The following is a 27,242-nucleotide window of genomic DNA, read 5'->3' as shown; positions in this document are numbered from 1 at the left end:
TGTAAGTCAGTGGTATTTTATTAAAAACTTATGTACAACAATTACAATCATAGACTCAAGGGAGGTAATGATAATGAACTGAATGAGTGTACAAAACATTAGGCTCTTTCCATATAAACTGACCAGGTGAATCAAGGTGAAAGCTTTGATCCCTTATTGATGTCACCTGTTAAAGCCACTTCAAATCAGTGTTGATGATGGGGATGAAACAGGTTAAAGAATGATTTTTAAGAATGGGGCAGTTGAGACATGGATGGTGTACGTTCAGAGGATGAATGGGCAAGACAAAAGATTTAAGTGCCTTTGAAAGGGGTATGGTAGTAGGTCCCAAGCGCCTCGACAAAGAGAGACTGTGGGTGCAATTCAATATTAGGAAGGTGTTCCTAATGTTTTGTACATGCATTTCAACCGTTTTCTAAGCATGACATTTTTTTCGAACAAGTACATCATGTAGAAATTGCACACACATTTTCTTTCTGAAATTTCCAGGTTTATTTTTTATACAATAATAAGGTTGGCTTAAGTTTGAATTCATAAAGCTAATGGAATAACTTGCAATATCCCAACACAAATAGGTTTTTCCTTTTGAGTTGTCCATAGTTTATACAAAAACATGAAGTTACTGTGTTGAACAGATTTTGTGAATTTGTTAGCACTATATACAGTAGATAATTTATTAGACAGAAAATAAGATCCAGGTTAGTTAAAAAACATAGTATAAATACAGTATCACGAAAGTAGTGGCATCATCACCAAATGAAATGAAATATGGCACATTTAATGAAATATAATGGCACATTTCTTTTCTCCAACTATCATCCCACATCACCATCTATTCAGAGATAGATATGCTATTGAAAAGGCTGGGACAGGCTGGGACAGAAATTGAGAAATAAAGACATCACTGCAACATTTGCTTGTCCCCTGAAATTGAAATAACTCCCCCTTCCACTGGCAGGGAATAGACTCGTGGAGATGCACTCAATGGTTCAACCATATAGAGTGGCTTAGTATTCCTGCATTCCTGTTCTCCAGTATACACTTTCACCAACGTTGTCTCCTTGGTGCTCTTATTCCTTGAAAAGCATGGATCTGCCGCTGTATCGCATTAAATGCTATGTCTCAAAGTTCACTCTTTCTCCAGGAAAGCTCTCTGTAGTTTTATTTGACAGACCAGAAGCTGGAGGTGGGAGTGGTGGTACTTGGAGACTCTTTGGGAGCTTGGTTTGGGCTGTGGCCGTAGCTGGGGGAGTAAGTGAAACTTGGGCTGCTGGGTGGAGAGGATGTAGACGAGGAGCATGAGGAGGATTTCGATTTGATCTGAAACCACTTTTCTCCCAAGGCCTTGGCAAAATGGTCATCCACAGAGACGCTGATGGAGAGCTGGCGGGAGCTGGCCATTTGGTAGTCCATCCCCAGGCTTCTCTTGAAATGTTCCTCCACAACATGGTCATAGCTGTGCTTAGATAACACTACAGTGGAAAGAATACAACAAAGGTCAGGCATAATTCTTAACAAGTCTGCAATATAACAGCAGCATTGTAGCACTAGTTTTGATGAGATAAAAGGAGTATGAGACTGACCTGTGGAGGAGTGGCTACTGCTGCCGACCTCAGATCTGCAGGTGGGCTTTCTTGTGGAGGACACACAGGTGATCACAGAAGGACGCATCTGAACAAGGCAAAATCATTGGTTCATTTCACAACAGTATATGACTCTGTAGCTGTGTAGCTGAAATGTAGCTGAAATTCTCATTCCCCCAAAACAATAGGATTAACATGTCAATGTAAACATAAAACATTTCACCATCACTAACTCTTTGTCGAGGGTTCAGTTTGTTATTGGAAACAAAATACATTTGGTTATGGGATGGGACCTGAAAACTGTTCACCCTCATCAGGGTGGCACAAACAGGCCAAAAAGAGAGCTGTCTGTTTGCTCTTACTGATGACCATCCTCCCACCATTGCTCACATTATCTTCCCAAATCAGGCTGGATTGGATATCATGGACAAGCAGAGTCCCATAAAGTCTCTTGGGAATAGAATGTGCCTGAGAGTTTAGACTCCCTACAGAGATCTCCAAGATATGTAGGCTCTGACTGCCTAGGGCTACACTGGGAGATTACAAAGGCACATACAATATGACTGACACAAACAATAAATCCCGTCTTTCAAGTTGTTAGCACCTGGACTCACTATTATAATTCTTCCTCTTGAAATTACCTGATTGATGGCTGCGGTGCTTTTGGTTTTCTCCTCTGTTCTCTCAGGCTCTTTCCTTGGTTTCTTAATTAGGTCCAGTGGCTCATCGATAGGTGGTGTGGGATACACATGGCAGGGCAAATGACCTGTGGGGCTGGGGGTTGGGCTCCAGGAGGATGTGGGACTCTGGGGAACACTAAACACAGTTGGCCTTCTCATGTTGCTCCTGCTTTGTGCCCTTTCTCGCCTGAAACACAAAACCACACATTGAAACATGGAATCACACACAGGACATGGAGTTATGAAACCAGTGGTTGTCAATGATGATGTTATAAAGTCATGGGGAGGTTTTACAAACCTTTCTTCCAATGTTAGACCACACTCAAAGCTGTGCTTGCGCTTGACCGGATGCACTTGGGGCACTCGAACTCTCTCATTGGCCATATGCCTGAATCTATCTTCACTTCTTTGGTTGGGCTGACCTACAAGAGGAAAGATCAAGCACAAGTAAAGCTCATGGTTACTATTTGAAATAATATACAGTATAAATATTGGTTGATATATTGGCACAGATAATGATGACTTACACCTAACTGTAACTGACTGAAAAGACGTTAGGTGTGGCAATGAGTAAATAGGTGACTGGTTGTTTTGGTTTGTGGCACTGTGACATATGGTTCATCACCTGTATGAGTGGTTCGTGGGAAAGCTTTCATGCCACCGTTAATTGTAAACTCCGTTAAGCTGTTGAACTAGACCAACCAGATTGGTGAGTATTACAACTCTTTCCAGCTGATTCAATGTAAACGGTAAATGTTGTTTTTCTACATACAGTGATGATGACACCCATCTAATTTACATATCTATGAGAGAAATATTAGTTTCTACTCAAAATGTGATTTGAACTGGACAAACTTAACACTTCAGTTGCTAATGCCTTGATTGAAGTATCACTTCTTACTAAAAGAGAACTAAATGTCTCACAACTGTCATTACAATACACACATCACACAGAAGCATTCTCCTTATTGCGAGAAACTAACTGAAACACATCAGCAGCTGCTAACATCCTTTTTGTTACTGACAGAGAGATCGATGTGAAGCTTACCAATACATGACACTGTTTTTTGTATTTTGTAAAGCTAACACCAGTCCTCTTCATACCTCACATCATGTTGTTCCTTTCAAGCTAAATTCAAATGAATGCCAAAAGAAATCCACCACATTAGCATGCAATGCTCTATTACCACATTGAGATGCAACGCTGAATGATTAGGTCATGTTATTACATGATTGGTCCCCCTAACCTCAAATACTCCCCCAATCCACAATCCTCAATCCAATCCACATCCCAAACAGTACTGTCCCTCCAATCGCAACCTCTCACCTACGACCTCCCCTTCTGTCCTTTGGATAGCAGTGTCACAGTGGAGGCCTGTGGAGGGGGACTGGGGGGAAACCACACCTTGCCTGACTGACTTTCTGATGCCTGAGGCGTGGTTATTTGTTTCCCATGCAGGAGTAGAGGTACAAGAGGGCAGTATCTTCAGAGCATCTCCATCTACCACAGTTATTTTCAGCATCTGACCTAAACCCCTCTGAAATGATGCTTGAGTGCCATGACACATTTTAGGAAGTTGAAACTGCACCAAAGTTTATACAGTGAGGTATCATTATCACACTCGTCTACATTATCTATAACTCAGACTGTAAAAGTGAACGTTTGTCTTGGTTTCTTTAATGGGAGAAAAATGTTTTAGAATGGATTACATATGTTTGTGTGTTTATACAACTCAAACCATCAGCTAAAATGGCTTCATTGACATTCACGCCGACTTAGTAAAAGTTATTTTATAATGGCCATAAACATTTGCATTTCTAAAAACATTGTGAACTAATTACTAACTAATAACAATATAACAACTGTGTCATCATACATGATAACAATGCAATACGCAGCTGTGAAGACCGCTATTTAAAGCAGCACAGATCACTGCAGCACAATTATATTTTGTGAAACAATAGTATGAGAAAATAAATAAGAATTATTACCTTCCAAGATGTAGACTTTGAAACCACTGCTCATCCGAGTTATGTATTGGAAATTTGCAACAGCCATGGCTCCTTAATTGTCTTTGTCTGTGAATAAAGCCAACTACAGAGGACCACCTTGTCTGTTTGAGCTTAGAGGACACAATGAGCCTAAGTTCTGGTTGGTAATGGAAAGGCAATGAGATGCTTGGCTAGAGCTTGCCCAGGTAACGTATCAGGAGGCTGTACAGAGCTGCAGTGTCTTTCAGGAAAATGTATTCCTGCATTGTCATTGGTTGCTCCGATCACAACCTCCCCCATTTTAGATGCTTTTGTTATTGTTGCAGGAAGTGTGTAATCACAGGTAGGTAGGTACCTCAGAGAAGGAAAATAATGGTAAACTATTCTATGACTGTCCCTGCACCACCCAACCAAGCATCTACTTCACTTATCCAGACGACTAGCTATTTCAGGAATAAACAGGATTGTAGTATAGATTACTCAACACACAAGTTAATTTAACAGAGACTCTCCTCTCTCTGGAAGTCAGCACCTGCCCTCAGCCCCTCCCTCGCTCCTAATCTACAATCTCACCAAACTGCATTTTTTAGAGTGCTTAGCCCACTGGTGCTCCAATCATTCCACTGACCTGCCCATACACGCACACAGCTGTACTGTGAGCCAGCCTCACCATTAATCCAAAGGCTTTTGTTGATGGCCAGACAAAGGCTCCTAAGTCCTGGAAATGCTACTGCCCTGAGAAACAATCTTGCCTGAGCATGCTGAAGAGTATGGACACAAATGAGCACACTCAACACTCAGGACCAGACACATATAAAGTCACTTAAAAATAAATAAATACAACTTTTAAATTTTCTCTTTTAAAATTAGCACATTTAGAATTTGTATTGATTGATATGCCTTTGAATGGGGGGACTCATTTAGTGGATTACATTTTGTTATAGCCCACATTTTATATTTATTTTGTACCTTGATTAAAGGATGTAATAACTCATTGAAATATCTTATTGGGTTTATGTGTTGTAAGAATGCATTCTGGAGTTATTGGTATATTCTGTCTCAATTATTTTTGTGGTGATGAAGGTCTGTGAATGCACTCAACAAATATGGAGACTACTCGTGTCAGAATATGATTGGTGCTGCTTTAAAGCAAGTCAAGCTCAACAGTGACCCCATGAGGAGCACACTGGAATTTCTAAAATGTTATTCAGAGGATTTTGTTGATTATAATGTATATATACTTCAAGAATACTGTGTGCAGAGTAAAACTGACATTCCTTCATGATCACCAATGTTATACATGAATTACATTACATTTGGTTTTATCAACATTCAATAGAATAGGATGATTTAATAGGACTCATTTTAATAGGACAGAAAATGATCCTGCATTTTCAGACTATTTAGTGATGTTTTCTTTCCTGCAGTCATTGTCTCATTGCTTTGTTTTATGGGAATATTTCCTGCCATAATGTCAACCAATCAACATGCAAAAGAGGCGTAACTTGATGTAGTGTGGATAATAGAAACAACATTGTGAGCAGTTCCCATTCAGCAAACATTTACTGGGTTCTATGGGCTAGTTGTTAGTAGACCAACTGGTTTCTATGAGTGTTCTGGGTGAGTAGGCTAATTGAGAGTAACAAGAACAGGAGAGCTTTGCTGGACCTGTATTTATATAACATGAACCCACCAGTAAGAAATTCAACCAGAGTGAACTCAGTAATGGAATCAGTGATGGTGCCGTCCAGGGTTCTGAACAGGCAACAATTTAACTCAAAGAAGTCATTCTCTCTGTAACAATCACTCGTTGCTTTGTCTACAAATTTGCCTATTAGCCTATGATAATGCATCACAAAACTCTCTAAAATCAAAGACTTTCTTTTAATATCAAAATGTAACCAGATGCCTCAACATATCGCTATTGTTACCGCTTTATTCACTTTTTTCATTCATCACTAGCATAGACAACAGATGGCGCATTTCCTGTATAGATTGTTTTACCACATCACAATTATTAATTTCCTACACTTTATAATGCAATGATTACAGTGTAGGAGGTGAAGTGTCTGTTTTATTTCTCAGAATGCCCGCAGTCATTCCCCCGACACGAAAGCTACGCGCCTATCAATAGTCTCTCTTCAGCACCACCCTTCATCCCAACCTGCCCCGCTCGTCTCGAAGGATACAGTGGAGTGACGCAGGAGGATAGAAGGAAAAACTGCGCCGAACCTCGAAAGAAGGATTGGGTAGGGGGTGCTGCAATAAGAAAAAATATGTACACCCAATTGTAAGTCACGGATCATCCGTTCCCTAGAACTGAGACCGAAGCACGTCCTGTCTGGTCAGAGGACGTGGAAGCCAGACTCACCTGTTATCTATTTTACGCAGCCACCCACGAATCTTTTGATGGATGCGAATCGAATTTGGACAATTATTTGAGGTAGGCAAAGGTTAGATATTCGTGTTGACTTTTCTTACCGTGACCAGTAGACATATCCTTCCTCGAGTCAATTGAACAGGTCTAAACCTTGAAGCAGGTGCAGGCCACTCCATCGGTAGAATTAGAAAATAAACGAATTTAATTGATACCCATTTTGACAACCTGTTTTTTTCTTCTGCGACCCCGGATTGATTAATTTCCAACTGATTATTCTATTCAAATGGAAAAATAGGTTTGGTTATAGGCTATTGGTAGGTTAATTCATCCATTGTTAATTTGCATCAAAGGGGAGGGTTCGCCATATACCTTTTCGTATACTTTTTTGATCTTCAACATGAATTACCTGCGTCGTCGGCTGTCGGACAGTAATTTTATGTCCAATTTGCCCAATGGGTACATGACTGACCTACAACGCCCTGACCCGCCTCAGCAAGACCCTGCAATAGTGTCGCCTGGACCACCAGAGAGGCGTATGTCTACCAACCAGCAATCTGAGGGCACTGGAAGCGGAGCCGGAGCTGGCTTTTTATCCTCCTTTACTAAAGCTGTCAAACAAACCACTGCCGCTGTCGCTGAGAAAGTCACCGAGGTAGCAGACAAAGCAGGCGTTGCCTCTGGTGCCAAGATACTCCTGGTTATTGATGACCAACAGACAGACTGGTAAGGAGAGTGATGTGTAAGGTTAGACGCCATTATACTCAAATGTGAGCCAGTAGCCTATGCTTCCAATAAACAGGTCATGATTAGGATATACTTCATCTTTACTATAGTCATAACACACACACGTATGCATATAGAGCGAAACAAAGTGAGTCTGATACAGTGTACATGTCAAAGACATGTTATCCACAGTCATTACCTAAACAGGACACAGAAATTGCTCGTTTGCATCACCAGCGCATTCCAGGTGGTCTCGCGTGTGCCAGGCATGGCAAACGAGACTATGCTACATATTCAGATGATTATGTCGTGCCAAATAAGCATGCATAATATACCATTTTTAGAGTTTTTGGTTTTCTTAAAGGGATGGTTCACTCAAATTACACATTGGTTTCCTTTCCCTGTAAGCAGCCTATGGACAAGGTATGACCGTGTCACACCCTGGCCGAGAGCTTTGACTTAACTCATTTCAGTACCATAGAACCGACTACAACACCCTAGGTTTACACCAAGAGCAAAGAGAGCAGGTTATTTGAGAATGGGCTTGAGTGGAAATACATGAAAGGTAAGTCAGAGGCAGGTAATAGGTCAGACACACTGAGAAATATGACTGTCTACTTAGCACCTCTGCCTAGCTTTGGCAGTTAAAGCTGCTATATGTAACCTTTTGGGTAACCTGACCAAGTTCACATAGAAACATAAGTTCTTGATTGTCATTCTCATTGAAAGCAAGTCTAAGTGGTAGATCTGTTCTATGTCTGCTATTTCAATGCTTCCCGATCTTAAGTTTCGTTTTGGCGTCTTTTAATTTCGGTTATGTACACCAGCTTCAAACAGCTGAAAATATTTTTTTTGTTAATGAAAATAGGGGTTTAGATGGTACATTGATTCTCTACACCATACTTGCTTGTTTTATCCCATTTAACTGAAGTTAGACGAACTATTAGAATTTTAGCAACCAGGAAATGGCGGAGTGATTTCTACACAGTGAACCTTTAACTTCTTGTTGTGCATATAGAACAGTTTTACCTCCAATTTACTAAATTGAAATACAGCAGGCCATAAGGTGGCAGTATCTTTTTTGGCTTGTGCCTGCTGTAATTAAAGTAAGCTAACTGGCAATCTAATTTGTAGTACGCCTTTGTTGATACTTGGCATTAACTGGATAACTAGTGTAGCTAGCAACATAAATAACAATGCATTCATTTTTAGAATGAAGCAGCTGCCTGCTAGCTGTTGAGAGTCAGTGGATTAGCTAGCTAGTTATGTTGTGCTAAATAGTGATGCTAACCGGCAGTATGGGATAATGGAGAGCGAATTAAAATATGTATTAATCTTAAAATAGCTAGCTTGGTAAAGCATTGTGTGCATTGTGCTTCTGTTACCCATTCGTTTCATATGCCAGCCAACTAATGCGCAGTTGCACATTATCAAACTGAATCTAACAAAAACATTTTTTATTCAAGCCCAAAACTCCAATCCTCAATGTGAAAGTTGTAAAGTCTTGCTCTAGATGTTTATATTTATTATGAAGCGTTATTGTTGGTTAGGAAGCTCATTTATTTCTTCCCCAATTTGGTATTTTATCATCAACTATTTTAGCGTCGCAACAAAATGGAGGGATACATAAAACACAATCACATTTTAATCCAACAAAAACAGGTTTAAGTGGATGGAAAGCATTTCCATGATAACCTTAATTTAAATCATCTCATCCAAGTAATACTTCTCTCCACAAAACCAAGGTTTCCACTGTATTGCCCACCGCAAACAGTTTATAAAGGGGCAGAGAAAAACAGTGAGCCAATCACATCACTCAATTAATCAAGCAATAAACAAGCTCTCAGTTAGGAGCATATGGACAGCTAGAATTTGCACATCATGTTCAAATCATCTGTAAGTGTCTTTGTTGAGCTTCACACTCAATTTGAGATACTTGTGTAAGATACCATGACGATGTATTGTTCTAAAATAGTTAATGTTTTTCTGTTTTATTTGATGTACGTACATCTCACCATCATTTGAGTATGCTTGTGTGATAGGATAGCATTAAAAACTCCTGTCCAAAGTAGGCCTAGTTGCTATGCAAGTCAAATATATTTCTAACCCTCTTGCCTCTCTTCTCCATAGGGTAAAGGTCTTCAAAGGTAAAAAGGTTCATGGTGAATTCGACATTAAGGTGGAACAGGTGGGTTGCTCTTGCACCTTTGTTTTTTTCATTGTCTCTTTTCCCTGTAGAATTATTTTGGTGACTGGTTTTCCCATACAAGCCATTAAAGACTTGCTTTTTAGCTTGACATTTTTGTAGATTAAAGGGGTGTTTGCTTGAAATAAAGAAGGACAATTTAGAATAGAGTTGATTTTATATTTGAGTCATTTAATAGATGCTGTTATCCAGAGAACCATATAGTAGTGAGTGCATACATTTTCATATGTACTGGTAACCCATGGGAATTGAACCCCCAACCCTGGCATTTTATGTGCCATTCTGCTACCAACTGAGCCACACAGGAGTTGGAGAGGTGATTTTAGGTAATACAACACCCAATGAGACTCACAGGTAACCTCATGATGGGCATTATTGAGTGTAGGGATTGAAGCACACAGATAGACAACACTTGCATCTAGTGACATTATCAGACTGTACATTGGTGCTGCAGACCTGCACTTACTATATGCAATAAACAATGAATCAAAGAAAACACAAGACATGAATAACATATTGAACTATGTTAAGTGGACTGAGAGTTGGATAATCATTAAGTGTGATAATATGTTGTCACTCTGAATCTGATAACAATATCTATGGAAAATAAGATGATGTTATGTGGGACCCCAAAACATTTATACCCGGTGGTGGAGTTAATGCTACCATCTGTGCTTTGTAAATGAAGACTTGAAAAAATGTTGGGATTATTTTTCTGCCTTGTGGCATTTTCCATGTCTCCTATTTCTGTCTTCTCCTTTTATGTTGCATTAGAGTGTTTCCGCTATGTGTGCCATGAGTCTCTCAGCAGGAATAGCCCTGTGCAATGAATGTCTCATTATCTGCAGAGGTGATAGTCGTTACCTTGTACAATCTTCATAGTATTTGGGGACAAAGCCATTGAATTAATACGGTAAGGTATTCCACACAATCTGCCTTCTAGATCCATCTGTCTTAACTCTATCATCTAATTTAATCACGTCTGACAAACGTCGATTTCTGGAGTGAACTATAACCTTAGAATGTCACTGTTATTAGAATCACAATGCTGTTTGACTGGGATTGCAACCTGGTCTCAGAGCATTTCGTATTATTCCGTACAATATGTTACGAATTTGAAAAACATACAATATGCTAAGAGTTAGGGTTAAGGTTAGGGTTAAGTTTATGAGTTAGGTTAAAGGGTTAAGGTTAGGGTTAAGGGAAGGGTTAGCTAAAAGGGTTAAGGTTATGGTTAGGCGAAGGGTTCGCTAAAATGGTTAAGGTTAGGGGAAGAATTCGCCAACATGCTAAGTAGTTGCAAATGAGCTAAATACCTTAAATTGTCTGGGATGAAACTCAAACTCGCAACCTTTGGGTTGCTAGACGTTTGTGTTATACGTACACTCATCCAGCCCTACCAACCACCTTACTTTAGTTTTTGCCTTAAGTAACCATCTGTCTTATGTAACTATATGAAACTTAACATATCATACTAAATGTAGTATCCCAGATTTACATACAGAATAATACAAAATAATCAGAGACCAGGTTGGGGATTGACACTGATGTTTTCCATTCAGGCTGACTTCTCTGAAATCAACTTGATAGCTCATGCTACGGGGGCCTATAGTGTTGATATAGAAGCAATCCGGAATGAAACCAAGGTCACCAAGTAAGTCCACTGTACATCCTTTGAATACAGTGTTCTACGTGCTGTTTAAAGGCTGAGTGCATTCAAAAACATGATTTTCATGTGTTTTATATTTCCACACTATGAGTTTAGAATAATGCTGTGAAATTGTGAAAATTCTGACAATGCCTTTTTAGTGTAAGAGCTGCTTGAAAATACCTGACATTTCTGCCTGTTTTGGTGGGATGGAGTTTTGGTCTGCCTGGTGACAGTCCTAGCTACATTCTTGCTTGAGAAATTGCTCTTGCTTGAGAAAAAGCTATTTTTGTTTCTTTTTGACTATTTTAATTGAAAACTGTCACAGCAAGTTACTTAATTGTTACCCAGAAATGATTTGATATTGAGAAAAAAACTTCTGCAATGGATCTTTAAGATAGTTATACATTTTTTAAAAAGATCATCAGTGTGTTTCATGATTTGCTGATGTTACAAGACATGCAGGATTTCTTGCAAGTTTCAAGTACAATACCAGAATAAAATGTTCATATGTCTGTCTGAATATAATGTATTGGTAATTTGTGGAATTGTTTTGTATTTTCTATTTTGCAAGATGTTTCAGGCCTGACTTTGTGCTGGTTAGACAGCATGCCTTCAGTATGGCCAAGAATGGAGACCACCGACACATAGTGATTGGGTTGCAGTATGCTGGTCTCCCAGGTGTAAACTCTCTGCACTCTGTCTACAACTTCTGTGACAAGCCATGGGTGGTAAGTAGTGTTGCCCGGTATACTGAAACTTATTTTTTGATGCTACAACATAAAAAATGGTTTGGTACTAGAATTTTTGTTACTTTCGGTACTTCTATCAAATGTGTCTCACGTTGTCTAGTAATTGAGAGAGGATCAAGTCTGTCTGTCAGCACAGCCGATGTCCCCTTTTAGAGCAAGTGCACCGTGCCTGCTCCACTTAAGGAGTCCTTATACATTCTGGCAGAACTCGACTATGCGAAATGAACATCTGTGCTCGCGTACTCCCTAAAGACCTTCGTTGAAAGAAGAAAAAAGCGGCAATATAACTGTTGTTTGTCCCTATTGAGCCACCGTAGCAATAACATACCCAGTAACACTTTCTCAAAATAGGTAGAATTAATCTAAAATAAATCCAAAATCTATATTTAATTTAGACGATTTTGCCGAGGAGGTCCTTTTACATCTATCTAAGATGTTTGGTGCAGTATTTCTCAAGTGGAAAAATTTGCATGAAAACTAGTCTTTTCTCGTTGAATGACAACGAGCACTTAATTGAATAATCCCGTCCATAGCTCCCACTCCTACTAGGAGTAGTACTGTTGACCAATCACCGATGAAGGGGCGTAGACTTTGGCTACCGAACCTTAACTTGAGTCAAGAAAACAAACCCTGCCGAAGACCAAAACTAACCAAAACGTCAGAAAATGTCAGCATAAAATATGCGCAAACTGTTTAGTCTGGGAAGCATACGGTAAGCTTAACTCATTGCTAGTTCTAGCCTGTCCTGAGGAACACCTGCACAGTCTGGGCTGCATCATGTTAGCTCCCCACTCCATTGTGCTGCAGAAAAGTTAACACACTTGAATAATGCAACATGGCAAAATGTTGCAACTGTTCATTACTGTTCCCAAAACAATGTCGTTTACATGCTAAGAACACTTTCAATGCAAGATACCGGTAGCTTCCAGCTTTGTAGGCTAACTTTCCATTCTAGCTTACAGTTGAAGCTAATATCAATTCACAAGCCTACTTCTACAAGATGATTTCAGTGGTGATTTTAGCATGTACATTTTTCTGTGGGGCAAAAAATATATATATTATGTAGACGCATTCCAGTAAAGCCAATAAACAACACAACAGTAAACAATACATTAATTGCACTATAATGGTGACAAACAGTGCCACAAACTGTTAGGGCCTACATAAAGCTGTCCCAACAGTAGAGCTTTCTTTTTAGCACCATGGAGTGAATTCTTACCACCCTATACCTCACTATCAGCTGAGCATTGTCTGGCAGCAAAACAGTTAATTCAACCTAATTTATTGACTTTAAAAAAAATATAGCTGATATGGCTGACTTGCTTAAACAAATGTTGTTTCTTCTGACAATTGAGATGTACAAACTATGGCATAAGGGAAAGAGGCAATTCGTAATTTCGATTAAGACATTAATGAGTGAGCTAAGACGGACCTAGTCAATATAATTATTTGTTCAGCGCTTTTGAAATGTACAGTGACAGAATTCCGAACATGGGCCGTTCTTACAGTGTTCTCCCTGTACACCAAGTCAGAACCATAGGATAAGTAGAGGGGGAATATAAGCAGACAATTTAAGCTCTTAAAATATTAAATGATGACATTTCTCTAAAACAGGCTATAGGCCTCATGTGCACCACCAAGTCAGAAGTCATGAGGGGGAAAGGGACCAAATTATTAGAGTGAGGCACATGGGCTACTAACAGCTAACTACACAACATAGACTTTGTATTACTTTCTTAGCTACAGTATACATATCTTCCTGGCATATTACATCATTTATGCAGTAGCACACAATACCTTTTTGGACTCACCTTGTTGTGCCTTGCTCACTTGCAGGAAGGTGGCGCGGACTTGTGGGCATATTCTGTCATCAGAATTTGTCATCAATGTCTGGCGTTCTCTGGATTTATGGTTCTTTAAAGACAACTGGGAACTGGAAAAAAAACTAGGTTGAATCATGAAATCAGTGATCTTCAGAAAGAGGCCAGAGTTCCCGACTTCTCAGATCTCCCAGTCAGAGCTAGAGTTCCCAGTTGGCTTGAACTCACTGAAGTCTGAGACTTCCCAGTTTCCGGTTGTTTTGAACGCGGCAGAAGTCATGCTGGATTGATTGCATGGCCAATGTATTCAACCTTTTCTGGCCCGTGGTGTTGCATGTGAATGTTTATCCTTTTAAGCTTGGAAGAGGGACCCTTTTACCCAGACTTGGACCACACACCCTCTCCACTGAATAGCAGGCTAGTTAGTCACTGATTCCGTACAAACCACTCATTGTTGAATTTGCGATTTCCAACTTGTTGTGGAATGTTTATGTCAAATGACCAATGAGCACCAAGCCAATCACAGTGCAACTACAGAACATTACCAACCCCTACACTCTGTATTTTCCGCTGGCTGCCCCACCACCTCAGAAAGCACTGTACTAGGCTGAAACACCTGCATTTTGGAGCTGCCTTACTCAAGAAAGCAAAAAAGAGACCATGTTTGTATGCCGCTTTATTAACTCAATTATATATATTTTTTACATTGTTTGCAAAATGATATGTGACATGTATTAATTATAAAATAACATGCAAAACAGGCAACGGCTAGCCCCACTTGCCCTGAATGACGGGTCGCGACTGGCTGATTTCAAAGCGGATTGTCACCAAAAACCATACAATCATTGCAAAAAACGTTATTCATTCACTTTGTCTCCCTCGCCTCAGTCACATCTCTCCTGTTTCTCTCGCTGTGTGTGAATGATGTCATTTGATCTTAAAGAGACAGTGCACACTTTGATAAAATAAGAGATTGCTTCTTCTATACAAATGTTTTTGATCAGTATAATAAAATAGGTCCCAAATAGAAAGGAAACAGAACATTTTTCATCTGTATGAAATCAGCCAAAATAAGCTCAATAACTCAATGCATGGACACATTCCTATTGAATATGCATTCACCTGTATTGTGAATAGGCCTAGTCTACAGCTTGATTTAATATTCAGATTAACATTATGTAGTTAGATTGGTAAAAACAAATTCAAATTGTTTGTATGCTTGTATAATTGATTCATTAATACATACATGGCTGTCTCTGGAAAAATTTACATCAAACATTTCAAATGAAATGATATTGAACTCAAAAGATCTGTCTGGATCTAGTGCCATTATGTGACTTAGGCTAATACGCCTTCTTTTTATGCCATGGTATCGTTTTGGTATCCTTTTTTATATTGTTTTGGTGTCGAGTATCGTGATGGTAATCGAGTATTGTGATACTAAACCTGGTATCAGTATCGAAGTCAAAATTCTAACAACACTAGTGGTAAGCATGGCAATATAAAGCAGGTTAAATTGTTTATTTCTTGAGCTAGACAGATCATGACTATTGATTTTACTGTAAAGGTAATGTATTTTCTGTATTATCATGTCTTGTTTCAGTTTGCTAATATGGTGAGATTGTACAAACAACTGGGACCAGAGGAATTCCCACTGATCGAGCAGGTTTACTATCCCAACCACAGGGAAATGGTGGGTGTTCTGCCATCTGCTTCTCTCTACTCCTCCCCCACCACGGCATGGCCATGTCCTCACACTAAACAGACCTAAGCACAGACTATTAGGTTGCCCCTCTGTTTGGATGACACGCATGCTTCTGTGGCCAGTAAGAAAAGGATAAAGGAATAGCTAGTTCACATCTATTTTCTCAGATCTAATTACAGCAATCAATCTTAATACTGGCTCAGAGTGCATGTGTACAGGTCCTAGTTGAGCCAGAGTGGATTCGATTATTCCTGTGCCCTACGGATCCCCTCAGAAGCACTGCACTGAGATCAGTGTCTGCCTGTATTGCCGCAGTGCTGTTCCCCCTCCATGACTACAGTCGCAGGCCTGTTCTCGGCTCAGCTCGCCTCAACAATCAACATGAATCACTCCATAATCACTCCAGTTTTCCTTTTCCTTTTTGGGCTCATGCTGGCCTCGGCATATTTCACTCAATGAAGTAGATGTACACTACCTTTCAAAAGTTTGGGGTCACGTAGAAATGTCCTTATTTTTTTAAAGAAAAGCACATTTGTTGTCCATTAAAATAACATACAATTGATCAGAAATACAGTGTAGACATTGTTAATGTTGTAAATGACTATTATAGCTGGAAACGGCTGATTTTTTTAATGGAATATCTACATAGGCGTACAGAGGCCCATTATCAGCAACCATCACTCCAATGTTCCAATGGCACGGTGTGTTAGCTAATCCAAGTTTATCATTTTAAAAGGCTACTTGATCATTAGAAACCCCTTTTTCAATTATGTTAGCACAGCTGAAAACTGTTGTCTGATTAAAGAAGCAATAAAACTGGCCTTTAGACTGGTTGAGTATCTGGGTTCGATTACAGGCTCAAAATGGTCAGAAACAAAGAACTTTCTTCTGAAACTCGTCAGTCTATTCTTGTTGTAAGAAATGAAGGCTGTTCCATGCGAGAAATTGCCAAGAAACTGAAGATCTCGTACAACACTGTACTACTCCCTTCACAGAACAGTGCAAACTGGCTCTAACCAGAATAGAAAGAGGAGTGGGAGGCCCCGGTGCAAAACTGAATAAGATGACAAGTACATTAGAGTGTCTAGTTTGAGAAACAGATGCCTCAGAAGTCCTCAACTGGCAGCTTCATTAAATAGTACCCACAAAACACCAGTCTCAACGTCAACAGTGAAGAGGCAACTCTGGGATGCTGGCCTTCTAAGCAGAGTTGCAAAGAAAAAGCCATGTCTCAGACTGGCCAATAAAAATAAAAGATTAAGATGGGAAAAAGAACACAGACGCTGGATAGACGAGCTCTGCCTAGAAGGCCAGCATCCTGGAGTCACCTCTTCACTGTTGACATTGAGATGGGTGTTTTGAGGGTACTATTTAATGAAGCTGCCATTTCTCGGAACAAGAATAGACTGATGAGTTTCAGAAGAAAGTTCTTTGCTTCTGGCCATTTTGAGCCTGTAATCGAACACAAATGCTGATGCTCCGGATACTCAACTAGTCTAAGGAAAGATTAAGATGGGCAAAAGAACACAGGCACTGGACAGACGAGCTCTGCCTAGAAGGCCAGCATCCCGGAGTCACCTCTTTACTGTTGACATTGAGACGGGTGTTTTGAGGGTACTATTTAATGAAGCTGCCATTTCTCAGAACAAGAATAGACTGACGAGTTTCAGAAGAAAGTTCTTTGCTTCTGGCCATTTTGAGCCTGAAAATCGAACACACAAATGCTGATGCTCCGGATACTCAACTAGTCTAAGGAAGGCCAGTTTTATTGCTTTAATCAGCACAACAGTTTTCAACTGTGCTAACATAATTGCAAAATAGTTTTCTAATGATCAATTAGCCTTTTAAAATGATACACTTTTAGCTAACGTGCCAAAACGTGCCATTGGAACGTTGGAGAGATGGTTGCTGATAATGGGCCTCTGTACACCTAAAAATCTGCCGTTTCCAGCTATAATAGTTATTTACAACATTAACAATGTCTACACTGTATTTCTGATCAATTTGATGTTATTTTAATGACAAAATGTATTTTCTGTCAAAAAGAAGGATATTTCTAAGTGACCCCAAACTTTTGAACGGTAGTATACAGTAGATGTTTTAATTACAAGGGTTCTCACTCAGTTGATTTCACTGTATCATCTTATCTATATAGCCCATTAACACTTGATGTGGCTTTCTTATTTAGCTGTATCCTGACTCTTTTAGCAAAGAACAGCAACTTTGAGTTTATAGTTTACTCAATTAGCAATTTACTAAGAAACTCTGTGCTGCACATTCCCTTTAGTCAAACAAACCTACATATCTGGAGACTGTGTAGTATGATGTTTGCCAATGGAGGGTGTTGTGTTGTCTTTTGCTCCAGATCACCACTCCTGGTTTCCCTGTGGTGGTGAAAATGGGCCACGCCCACTCAGGGATGGGGAAGGTAGGATAGGCCTGCTCTTGTTACTGTTTTAAATGAGATAAAGTAGGCCTGGATCAGTGTTTATGCTTCACAAGTAATTACTATTAACATAATCTATTTCAATCGTATCTTTACCCTGTAGGTGAAAGTGGACAATCAATATGACTTCCAAGATATTGCCAGTGTTGTTGCTCTGACCAAGACCTATGCCACATCTGAACCTTTCATTGATGCAAAGTACGATGTCCGCATCCAGAAGATTGGAGACAATTACAAGGCCTACATGTGAGTGAAATAAATGAGCTCCTTGTTGTGGTGTGACTGAGGTCAATCCATTCTACAAATTTCCAAGCTATTTAGCACAGGCTACAGATCAAAGACCAGCAAGATCCATTTAGACTGCATATCCCAACATTGATGTGAATTAGATGATCAAGAGAGAACATGCTAAATGGTAGATCTTGTCTTTTTAACAGGCGGACATCGATTTCAGGGAACTGGAAAACCAACACTGGTTCAGCCATGCTGGAGCAGATAGCCATGTCAGACAGGTGAGTTCTATCACAGACTGGGCCTTTGTGCATCAGACAGACAGCCGTGTGTTTCCTAGTTAGTAACAGTGTTCTCCAACATTGTAGGTATCGAATGTGGGTGGACTCCTGCTCTGAGGTGTTTGGTGGTTTAGATATGTGTGCTGTGGAGGCTCTGCATGGGAAAGATGGCAAGGATTACATCATAGAGGTAAAGGATTAGAAGTATTTTTAACTATTTATATTATGTTGCTCTTATACCTGTGTAGTAACACTGTATTTACACTGGTAACAGCATTGTATTAACATGTAATTTTCCCCCCCTCGTTCCCTCAGGTGGTGGGCTGCTCCATGCCCCTGATTGGAGACCAGCAGGATGAAGACCGTGCACAAATTGCAGAATTGGTCGTCTCCAAAATGAACCAGACAGTCCCACACATTGCAAGTCCCTCTCCTGTCCGCCCCACAGCTGCACAGCCCGCACAGGTGACAGACACACTGTTGCTAACCACAACTCAGTTTATTACACTTAAAATGAGTCAACAATTGTCAAAAGCCGTGTGTTTAGATGAGTGGTCTCTTTTGTTAATTGGCCAGTATATTTGGTCAATTGATCAACTAAAAGTGTATTTGTAACCCATTAACTCTGTGTCTCATTATGATATGTTGGCCATTCAGAAAGCTGCATCCCCTCAGCCCATCTCACAACCCAAAGTGCCACAGGCTCAGCAACGCCCTCCTCCCCAAGGTAAGAAAATGGCTCTATATTAAGGCCCCAAATCCCAATTGACACTGTTGCTTTTGTTCATTAGCTGGTAATAAGATAGCTACATAGTTGTTTTTAAATGACTGCTTGATAGGGACTCTGGACTCTGGATAAACAGTGCTCTGTCTCCTTCAGGTGGCCCACAACAAGCCCCCACCAGCAGTATAGCCCCTCGCCAAGGCTCCCCCTCCCAGCAGCGCCCCTCACCCCAAGGCCAGTCCCCTGCCCAAAGCTCCAACACCCAGAACCCCTCTGCCCAGGCACCACAGCAGGCCAGACAGGCCAGCCCAGGAGCTGGGGCCCAGCAGCGTCCCCCAGGGCAAGGGCAGAAACCCTCCTCTGGTCAGGGCTCCCCCCAGAGATCCATGAGCCAGGGTGGCTCCCCTCAGAGCCAGAGGCCACAGCAGTCAGGACCCCAGCAGCAGCAGAGACCCCCCCCTGGAGGCCCGGGCCAGAAGCCCACAGGGGGCCAGCCCCAGCAGAGGCCCCAGCAAAAGCCAGGTCAGCCTGCCAGGCAACAGTCCCAGGGAGGAGGTCCCCAGGTTCCACAGCAGCAGAGGGCTCCAGCCCAACAAGGTCGCCCCGGGGCCCCTACTACTCAGCAGCCCCGCCCTAGTGCCCAGGGCCAGGGAGGCCCCGGAGGGAAACCTCCTCTGCAGCAGAAACCCCAGCCCCCACTGAAGCCCAGCCATGACCACCCTACTATGGGAGCCACCCCTCCACTGAAGTAAGCAAAGCTTTCCTAAAATATCCCAAAACATTCAAAACAATATATTTTTGCTTAGTGTATGCCACCTTTATTACTCAATAGCTTAATATTTCAAATGTGCCTTACAGTGAAATGCTTACTTACAAGCACTTAACCAACAATGCAGTTTTAAGAACAATACCTAAAAACAATGAGACATAAAAGTAACAAATAATTAAAGAGCAGTAGTAAAATAACAATAGCGAGGCTACATACAGGGGGTACCGGTACAGAGTCAATGTGCGGGAGCACCAGTTAGTCAAGGTAATTAAGGTAATGTGTACATGTAGGTAGAGTTATTAAAGTGACTATGCATAGATAATAACAGAGAGTAGCAGCAGCGTAAAGGGGGGGGGGGGGGGGGGGGGGGCTGCAAATAGTATGGGTAGCCATTTGATTAGATGTTCAGGAGTCTTATGGTTTGGGGGTAGAAGTTGTTTAGAAGCCTCTTGGACCTAGACTTAAGCCTCTTGGACCTAGACTTGGCGCTCCGGTACAGTTTGCCGTAGGGTAGCTGGAGTCTTTGACAATTTTTAGGGTCTTCCTCTGACACCGCCTGGTATAGAGGTCCTGGATGGCAGGAAGCTTGGCCCCAGTGATGTACTGGGCCGTACGCACTTCCCTCTGTAGTGCCTTGCGGTCGGAGGGCGAGCAGTTGCCATACCAAGCAGTGATGCAACCCGTCAGGATGCTCTTGACGGTGCAGCTGTAGAACCTTTTGAGGATCTGAGGACCCATGCCAAATCTTTTCAGTCTCCTGAAGGGGAATAGGTTTTGTTGTGCCATCTTCACGACTGTCTTGGTATGCTTGGACCATGTTAGTTTGTTGGTGATGTGGACGCCAAGGGACTTGAAGCTCTCAACCTGCTCCACTACAGCCCCGTCGATGAGAATGGGGGCGTGCTCGGTCCTCCTTTTCCTGTAGTCCACAATCATCTCCTTTGTCTTGATCACGTTGAGGGAGAGGATGTAACATCCTCCTGTTGTTTTTGTCAGATGTAATATGACACCAGTCAGCCACACAGGATGCTCTATCTATCTCACTCTAGATAAAGGTGGTTATATAACTGATGAGAGGATTCTGTGTTCCAGATTTAGCTTTAATTTATTTTTATCTCCACCATGGGGACTGATGTGCATGATCCTGTTATTCCTGTAGGCTAGATATTGAGATAAATATTGAATTTGGAAATAATCTATGTTTTGTAATGGGATATGTTATAAGATCGCTATTTGATCGACATTACAAATGTTTGGACTGGGTGTGCATGAATCACTCATATGCATAAGTCTTGTGGACTGTTTCTGTATCATGTAAAATCATGCTCAAAGGAATGTTTTTTTCACACTTCGTGTACTGCACACTATTCAACAAGCCCTTTTCCAGTGACTGCCATCATCTAGAATTTCCTGCACTCCTTCAACCCTTTTTTTTGTTTGTCAAACCTTGGGAATTTGTTGTTGCCTATATGTTGTGCTCCCCTTTATCATTGCTCTACAAAATAATTTGCAGAAACGGTAGAAGTGTGTGTTAAAAGCTTTTACAATCAAGCATGTGATTATGTGCATGGCTGATCAAGTTTAGATTCAGATTATTCTTCACAGGATTCAACAATAACATGAAATATGTCCAATTTCAGGAAACACTGAAAAAGTAATGAATAATTGTAATGAAAGACATGATGACTATTACTTTTCCATTGAGGATCAGGAAATTACAAGGACTATTTTTGATCATGCTAGATTTGATGGTCTCATTGACGAGAGGTTGGTATTAAATACCATCGGGTATGACCATGTTGAATTTCTTTGTAATTCTCTGGTGATGAATGAAAAATGAAGTTTAGTTGATACATCCTTTAAAACTGGAGCAGTGTTCGCAGAGAAAGGAAGAGAGGAATTGCTACTAGGATACACAACAGTAGGTGTTCGTCGTTCAAAGGTGATCTTTGGTATAGGGGTTAATTGGTCATAAAAAAACAAACAAGGAAGACCAAGGCACTCGTCATGTCATTAAAATACCTTTATCATTACGGCATGTTCAATAAAACAAAGATTTAAAAGAGCAGTGTTCCTTAGTGCATGTGATAGAGGGCCCACATGTGGAAGGAGTAAGAGAAAGTGTTATGTAGTAGATTAGGACTGCATCAGGAATATGGCTTTAACAAGCTATTAACAGTCAAAGCTGCAGACAATTCCTTCAATTCATTTCTCTTCGTGCCCTCCAGAACTTGGAACCCAGGTCAAAATCAAAGTTGAAAAAGGAGCATGCCATTTGTAATTCACCGATCAAGTTGAGCTGATCAATGCACTGAATCAGTTATGTAATTAATTATATTACATACTGAAGGAACTCGTGTGTCTCTCTCTCTTTTTCTCCTGCCATACCCTAGTCTTACCATTCCATGAGTTTGCTGCATGACGTTAATAGCCTCTTCCTCTCCTCTATTGCCATTTCCTCTCTTTATAGCAAGTCCCAGTCTCTTACCAATGCCTTCAACATTCCAGAAACCCCAGCCCCGCAGGCCAGCCTTAGCCAGGATGAGGTGAAGGCTGAGACCATACGCAACCTACGCAAATCTTTTGCCAGTCTCTTTTCAGACTGAGAGATGGAGTAAGCCCCCCTCCCACACCGACAGAAAGACAGACAGACTGAAAGACAGACCCTTCCCCGCCAATGCGCAAAGGACCAACAGGACTTCACCTCCCTATTATGGACATTGATGTACATTGATGTGAACATTCATTATAAAACATCCACTGCCTATACATTTCAAGACCACACATAGAATATAATACAGCTAGGTTTGTTGGTGTCAGTCTGAAACATTCCCAGTCACCTTCACATTCAAAATTATTTGTACACACACACACACACACACACACTTCTCTTGTTGTTGCACGTGTGTTTAAATTTCTGAAAAAAGGGTGAAGATTCTTGTCCCTTTATAGATTGTGTTGTTATATAATGGGACAGTGGCTGTTTGTATGGTATGTATTGAAAGATATCTGCTTGGTCATCCTTTGATCATTTTGAATGTTTTTTATGCTAATAGTGGGATCAATACACTGGTAATCTTCATGAAAGTGTTGCCAGTTTTCTGTTGTTACTGTAAAATCATAGTGACACATTTGACCAACTTTTGGTTGGCTCTCAAATGAACCATCACTAAACCATCACAGTAGGTCACTTCATTGTTACAGTAAAGCAACACTGTAGCTGTTTGAGCTACCCATTTATTCTAAGTGATGTTGCTTTAGATGCATGTCAATAAAGGAGGTATGGTTGCAGTTTCAACCACTCACTTTGGCGCTTGTAACCGTGTTGTCACATGTAATTAGCTAGAGTAGTTAGCATTGCAAAAGTATGTGTTATTTTTGTGAGAATGCCGTTGCTGCCTCCCTCTCCCTTCTCCTGTTACATTAGGACAAAACCCCAATAGCACTCATCTTGGAAAACATGCCTTACACAGACACAGAGTTCAGTCAGATCAAATGGTATTGTCTCAGGGATGTCCTGGTGATTGTGACACACTCGTGTCAGGAGTCAGGTCTTCCATACGTTGCACTGTAATTAGGATAATGATCTACTGCAAATGATAGTAAAAGCATGTGTTTTTATTGAGGTAGAATGTATTTGTTATTTGAAATGACCCAATAGATGTTTTTTTGATTTTAATGTCAGATTGCAGAGACACAGCCGTCTTAGAGCTCTATTTTACCAGCCCACAAGGGCCTGGAATGCTGCTGTCTCTGTGAGTGGAGAGTGTCTGGGTGCCTGTGCTGTCTGTCCCCTGGTTCCCAACAGGGTCACAGCTTGTGAGCAGGAGGCCTAGTCCAATGAAATGCTCAGCCAAGGAATGTCCCATGGATCATGTAGGCAGTGTAAAATAAACGCACTGGGATTCCCCCTGTGGGATATAGCACTGCATTATACTTCTGTTAGATTTTCTACTCATAACACTTTCTCCCCAAAATATCAATCAATGACCCCTTTGATAATTGGTCAGAAAGAGAGCCCATTGCTGAGACCTCTTTCAAGGGCACTAAACATGTCTTCCAAAAAGAGTGTGTTCCATGTCAACATGGCAATATGTTGTTTTGGAGCCAATTTCGGAAAGTCCCAACCTCCTTGCAGAACCCCTGTGCATCTGCCCCTTTGTGTATCCACAGTGACCCCTTGTGATAAGTGGTGCATAAACGTGTTCATGTTGTTCTGTAAAACTGTCAAACCAAATAGAATTGTTGTATAGATAGTGACATACAAATTATGCAGATTCGTCACGCCCCCCCCCCCCCCCCCGCTGACTTGCTTGTTAATATTTTGTGTGTTTTCAATGAATACTTGTGGATGTTGGTTGTTGATTTTTGGCATTTCTGTCATTCATTTTTTGGGGATTATGCCCTTTTTAGTACTGGCATTTATGGTCATGGATTATTTCTACTTTTTGAAGAAGCTTTTTTAACTTCAGTTTCTCTTCTATTCAGGATTACATGTCTTTGATTTTCGAACGTCTATTAAACTTCTTATAATAGGACTCAATGTAAATCAGAACTCGGCAAACAGAATTGTCATGGTATACCATTTTGTGTGGATCACAGAAACCTCAAATGATACCTCCTACAAATCTGTGAAATTGACTTGTCTAGATGAAGGCGTGATTGGCATGCATTGTTACTGTTTTACTCTGCCCTCTGCCTCTGCTCGTAACAGAGTGGTATGCTCTCCCTCCTATAACTCATAGCTATGTTTGGAGTTATAATCCTCCTGTGGGTTATACATTGGGGTGATAATTACAACAATCTTGATGAATCCTATTTGTTGACATTCATAGACGTGTTTGTTGACATGGTACATGTTTCTTTTAAATGTTTACATTCTTTTTAATGGGTATATTTGAATGTATGTTTACAATTGGTAGGCTATGCCTTTTTCCTTTGGTAAAGTGGTTTTCCTGTTTTCTAAATGCAGATGTTTTATTTTGGAAATGTTTTATCTGTTATCTGCACTATGAATTTCTGTGAAATTGATTGTCAATATTGATGCCTGACAGATGTATAAAATAAGAAATCTATATATGTATCTAAAATAAACAACAATGAAGAGGAAATATTAAATATATTGTAAATCATGGTGGAGTGTTAAAATACATGTAGAAACGTATAGTTGATGTTATTTGCAATGTAGCTGAATAATTATGTGAAAACTACTATGCTATCAACATGTGCACATATTCAATAAAGTTCAAGACCAATAGTAACATTGATTAAACATTTTCTTTGTTATGTTCAAATGAGGAATGATTCAGATAAAGGATAACTTATCATTGAGTAGATATGACATCAGCAAGCCCAGTGCAAAACTGTGAATAGCCAATGGCTCATTTCCTCTGTGGAATGATAGCATAGTTGCATACAGTACACACAGAGAGATAAGCTATTCTATACATAAGGTTTGACTCAATAATATTGGTGTAATAAGGTTTAGCTCTACCAATGTGACCACAAGGTGGTGCAGGGTTGCAGTCTGACTGACCAGCCAGTGGAAGGCTCAGAGGCCTTTACAGTATGTACTGTGAACTTTACCACACGCACAATGCACCAAAATGAGATCCTAGTTTCAAAATACAGTACCTAGAGTGGAGTGGCCTAAATGATTATTTTCTGATAATGTCTTTCTTATCATATTGTTGTAAGGACAGAAATAATGTTTTATTGCTTGGAGAACATGTTATAAGAGAAAGATATATACAGAAAATAGAATACCACAGGTTGGCGCCACCTTAACAGGAAGGAATGCAACAGGCTTGAACCATATTACAGCAACAAATGGGCTGTAGAGGATATTCTAAACATCTGGTAACCTTGTAAGATTTCTATTTTCATGCATGATATGCCAGCTATACGAAATGGATAATAAATGTAGTATGGTGAGACGTAGGATATACGATTTGGTGCCAGCATTACTACAAAATACTATCCACTTTCAAATGATCCTATTCATTAAAACTGAGCCAGCAAGCACAGAAAATATCCAAAGCTGATCATGGCTTCTTTTTTATTATTACAGTGCAACATGTGTGTTCATTCAAGGCTAATATACAGTACAAGCAAACACACCAACCCTGTAAATTCAATAGGAATGTCTTACCAGACAACAGCAGCATTTACCCCATACGGCCAAATAGATCTAGATAATATTGTTATTCTTGGTCTCTTTACTCTGGACAGAGAACTTGCTTCATGGCTTGTTTGTTTTAAGCTTTATTTTGTATATTAATAATCCAAGTACTCCCTTGAGTGCTCTTGCTGTGACTTGGCTTGGAGAAAAGGTTGTTAAGACAAAGTCAACCCATGGCTGTGTTGCACAACTGTCTTGTAAAAGAAAAGTCCCTGAGCTCTGTCAAAACTCCATGGTTGGCCCATGCAGCAGAAGGACATAGCTAGGGAAGGATGAGGGAGTTCGATATTTTAATTACACCATGGATCAATTTATGTTTCCCTTGAAAGTTTTCATTATACACTAGTGTGTCTGGAGTGCAGAATCCAATTTCTGCAGGATGTTATATGGGTTCTAACCGGCTAACTTTTTCTGAAAGGTCACACAGGATTTTAAAGCTCTGTCTGCCTGCATTTCTTATCTCGATACTCAGAGCGCTGCTGTTTCCAACCTCACTATAAATCTTCTTAAATATCTGATGACCTATAGAGAGACCTTCATCTCGACAGTGATGAGATGATTTCATGTTGAATAAGTACTTGCACAAAATCCCTCTCTGATCTCCTGGCATACAAATGGCATAGTGTCGTTTACTGCTACCTCTCCACCTCTCGAGTTGACACAATATGACATGAGAATCGCACTGACAACCACATGATGTAGAGTGGAGGTGGAGTGACAGTGACATATGAGATGTTGTCAACCCTATCTATCAGAAGGAAGAAAAGTGTTTATATATGATAAAATAACACACATTCAAGTGCAACATGTTATATTAGTTCAAGGAGCAAATACAGTAAATCTATTCTAAAGCTTTTAGGAAGTAGTTCAGGTCTACAGCTCCACTCAAGCCCTGCCTGGTGCTGTTAGTCAGTAATGCAGTGTTGGGGGAAATGTCTTTAATGAGTTCAGCTCTCATTATCTTGATAGAGATTAATACAATTTCTGTGATAACATGAGCCTTGCATTGTCACCGACAGGGAGGGAGGGCAAAGACAAAGATGGCAGAGCGAGGAGGGGGCCCTGACATCTCTTTCTCTCACTATTTCTAGATCGGACCTACTTAAACAGCCCTGAGACAC

The 27,242-nt window shown here is 40.5% G+C and overlaps 2 protein-coding genes across 4 annotated transcripts; one reads left to right on the top strand and one right to left on the bottom strand.

Annotated features, from left to right (window-relative positions):
• On the bottom strand, positions 1–7,260 carry LOC110535974 (transcription cofactor vestigial-like protein 4). 2 transcript variants are annotated; one of them, XM_021621408.3, is made up of 5 exons: positions 4,256–7,260; positions 2,562–2,685; positions 2,225–2,450; positions 1,584–1,671; positions 1–1,472 (listed from the first exon to the last, which is right to left on the bottom strand). In XM_021621408.3, exons 1-5 carry the CDS (start codon positions 4,320–4,322, stop codon positions 1,162–1,164), a joined length of 816 nt encoding a protein of 271 aa, XP_021477083.1. In that variant the 5' UTR covers positions 4,323–7,260; the 3' UTR covers positions 1–1,161. The 2 variants fall into 2 exon arrangements, with proteins under 2 accessions (XP_021477083.1, XP_090046689.1); XM_090190563.1 differs by having other exon boundaries at positions 3,591–4,401.
• On the top strand, positions 6,389–25,201 carry LOC110535973 (synapsin-3). Of its 2 annotated transcripts, none has more exons than XM_021621405.3 (13): positions 6,389–7,358; positions 9,489–9,546; positions 11,127–11,218; positions 11,787–11,943; positions 15,388–15,477; positions 17,855–17,917; positions 18,039–18,181; positions 18,373–18,447; positions 18,535–18,637; positions 18,763–18,912; positions 19,105–19,174; positions 19,328–19,919; positions 22,449–25,201. In XM_021621405.3, the coding sequence occupies exons 1-13, from the start codon at positions 7,033–7,035 to the stop codon at positions 22,474–22,476; spliced, it is 1,947 nt and encodes a 648-aa protein (XP_021477080.1). In that variant the 5' UTR covers positions 6,389–7,032; the 3' UTR covers positions 22,477–25,201. The 2 variants fall into 2 exon arrangements, with proteins under 2 accessions (XP_021477080.1, XP_021477078.1); XM_021621403.3 differs by having other exon boundaries at positions 6,401–7,358; positions 22,411–25,201.
• Positions 25,202–27,242: the final 2,041 nt, after the last annotated feature.

Source organism: Oncorhynchus mykiss, chromosome 11 (assembly GCF_057628025.1).
Source record: "Oncorhynchus mykiss isolate SJ-2025 chromosome 11, ASM5762802v1, whole genome shotgun sequence".
NCBI classification, from domain to species: Eukaryota; Metazoa; Chordata; class Actinopteri; order Salmoniformes; family Salmonidae; genus Oncorhynchus; species Oncorhynchus mykiss.
This window is presented reverse-complemented; position numbering and strand designations above follow the sequence as displayed.

Excerpts from the sequence above, each read along its gene's own strand:
- LOC110535974 (XM_090190563.1), bottom strand. The coding sequence starts at position 3,831 with ATGTGTCATGGCACTCAAGCATCATTTCAGAGGGGTTTAGGTCAGATG. Across the intron at positions 2,686-3,590 it reads GACAGAAGGGGAGGTCGTAG|GTCAGCCCAACCAAAGAAGT; the intron begins GTGAGAGGTTGC and ends TTCCTCTTGTAG. Across the intron at positions 1,672-2,224 it reads GCACCGCAGCCATCAATCAG|ATGCGTCCTTCTGTGATCAC; the intron begins GTAATTTCAAGA and ends TGCCTTGTTCAG.
- LOC110535973 (XM_021621403.3), top strand. The coding sequence starts at position 7,033 with ATGAATTACCTGCGTCGTCGGCTGTCGGACAGTAATTTTATGTCCAAT. Across the intron at positions 17,918-18,038 it reads CCCACTCAGGGATGGGGAAG|GTGAAAGTGGACAATCAATA; the intron begins GTAGGATAGGCC and ends TTTACCCTGTAG. Across the intron at positions 18,913-19,104 it reads CAGCTGCACAGCCCGCACAG|AAAGCTGCATCCCCTCAGCC; the intron begins GTGACAGACACA and ends TTGGCCATTCAG.